The 1309-nt window shown below is 23.5% G+C and overlaps 1 protein-coding gene across 1 annotated transcript; it reads right to left on the reverse strand.

The window, feature by feature from the left end:
* Positions 1-751: 751 nt before the first annotated feature.
* Positions 752-1304, reverse strand: LOC105462105 (cytochrome P450 9e2-like; the record flags this gene model as incomplete). The annotated part of the gene is made up of 1 exon (XM_011708638.1): positions 752-1304. A coding segment is annotated over one exon (318 nt), but the record flags the coding sequence as incomplete, so codon positions are not given.
* Positions 1305-1309: the final 5 nt, after the last annotated feature.

Below are 1309 nucleotides of genomic sequence, written 5' to 3' on the forward strand. Positions count from 1 at the left end.
GATAACGTGATTAAAAAATGATACTCACGTCAATAAATTCTAGTTTATCACAAATAATCTTTAGTTATGCAATGTTTTTCCAAGTAGTACACTTTATTATATAATTGTACAAGATATCGTTTTGTACTCAAACAAGACATTGAACACAATTAACTTTATTAATTTATTCTTTATTATATTTATTTATTTTAAATATAATTTTAATAATTTGAAACATATAATAAAATAATAAGAAAGACATTTATTAAAAAAAGGGTAAATTTTTTCTCTTTAAAATTTTTATTTCTTTGATTTTTCATGCTTTTTTTATATAGATTGTCGAAATAATATCACGTTATTTGATTAATACAACAATTTAAAATATTATTATATTAGATTATAATAAAAAAATCATCATATTTCTTTGAAACATTTTAAGCAAACCGCTTTTATAAAGTTATCATTTTTATATTTATTGTAAATAAAAATTAGAGTTAACTCAAAAAGATTGCAATTTTTTCAAATATTTTATATATAAATCATTTGTGACGTGACACATTAAATTGAATAATAAAGCGTTTACACTGTAAATATTTTGATCCACTCAATTTAGAACATTAATTAGATTAAAACTTTCAATACCAATTTATGTTTTGTAAAAAATAAACTGTAGAAGGCTAATATTAAATAATGCAAAAAATTAATATCATTTACTACTAAAAAAATTTATCTGATTTATATGCAAATGAAAATAATAAGAAAAATATCTTTATTAATACAACAATTATTATTTTTTATCAAAACATTTTTAACATTTGATAAATTTTTATTATAACAATACGTATTAAAAGAATACCTTCTCTGAAACTTTTACTTATAATTTCTTATACGTTTTAATTGAGGAAATGGATGGATTCTCGTTATAATTTCAAAGATCAAATTATATAAATTCATGCTTAAAATTTAAATATGCTATATTACTCAACTCCGTATTCGTTCAATAAGCATTATGTAACAGGGGCCTTTGATTTCCTCGCTCGCAATTTAAACCAAAAACCTCCGTCTGCCATCATAGAAAATGTTTTCTTCAATATTATCGGAATTCTAGTTTTAACGTGAGGTTCAACATCGCAGTGCCAAAGTAAATAAAACAGCATAATTTTTACTTCCATTAGGGCAAACCTATTACCTATGCAGATTCTGGGTCCTATTCCAAATGGCATATAGACCGAGTTGTCTACATTGCCGTTCAGGAATCTATTTGGATCAAACTTATCTGGATGCGGATAGTATTTTGGATCACGATGAAGAGAATAACTTGGGAACCATA

Source organism: Wasmannia auropunctata, unplaced genomic scaffold, assembly GCF_000956235.1.
Source record: "Wasmannia auropunctata unplaced genomic scaffold, wasmannia.A_1.0 LD270768.1, whole genome shotgun sequence".
In the NCBI taxonomy this organism is placed as follows: Eukaryota; Metazoa; Arthropoda; class Insecta; order Hymenoptera; family Formicidae; genus Wasmannia; species Wasmannia auropunctata.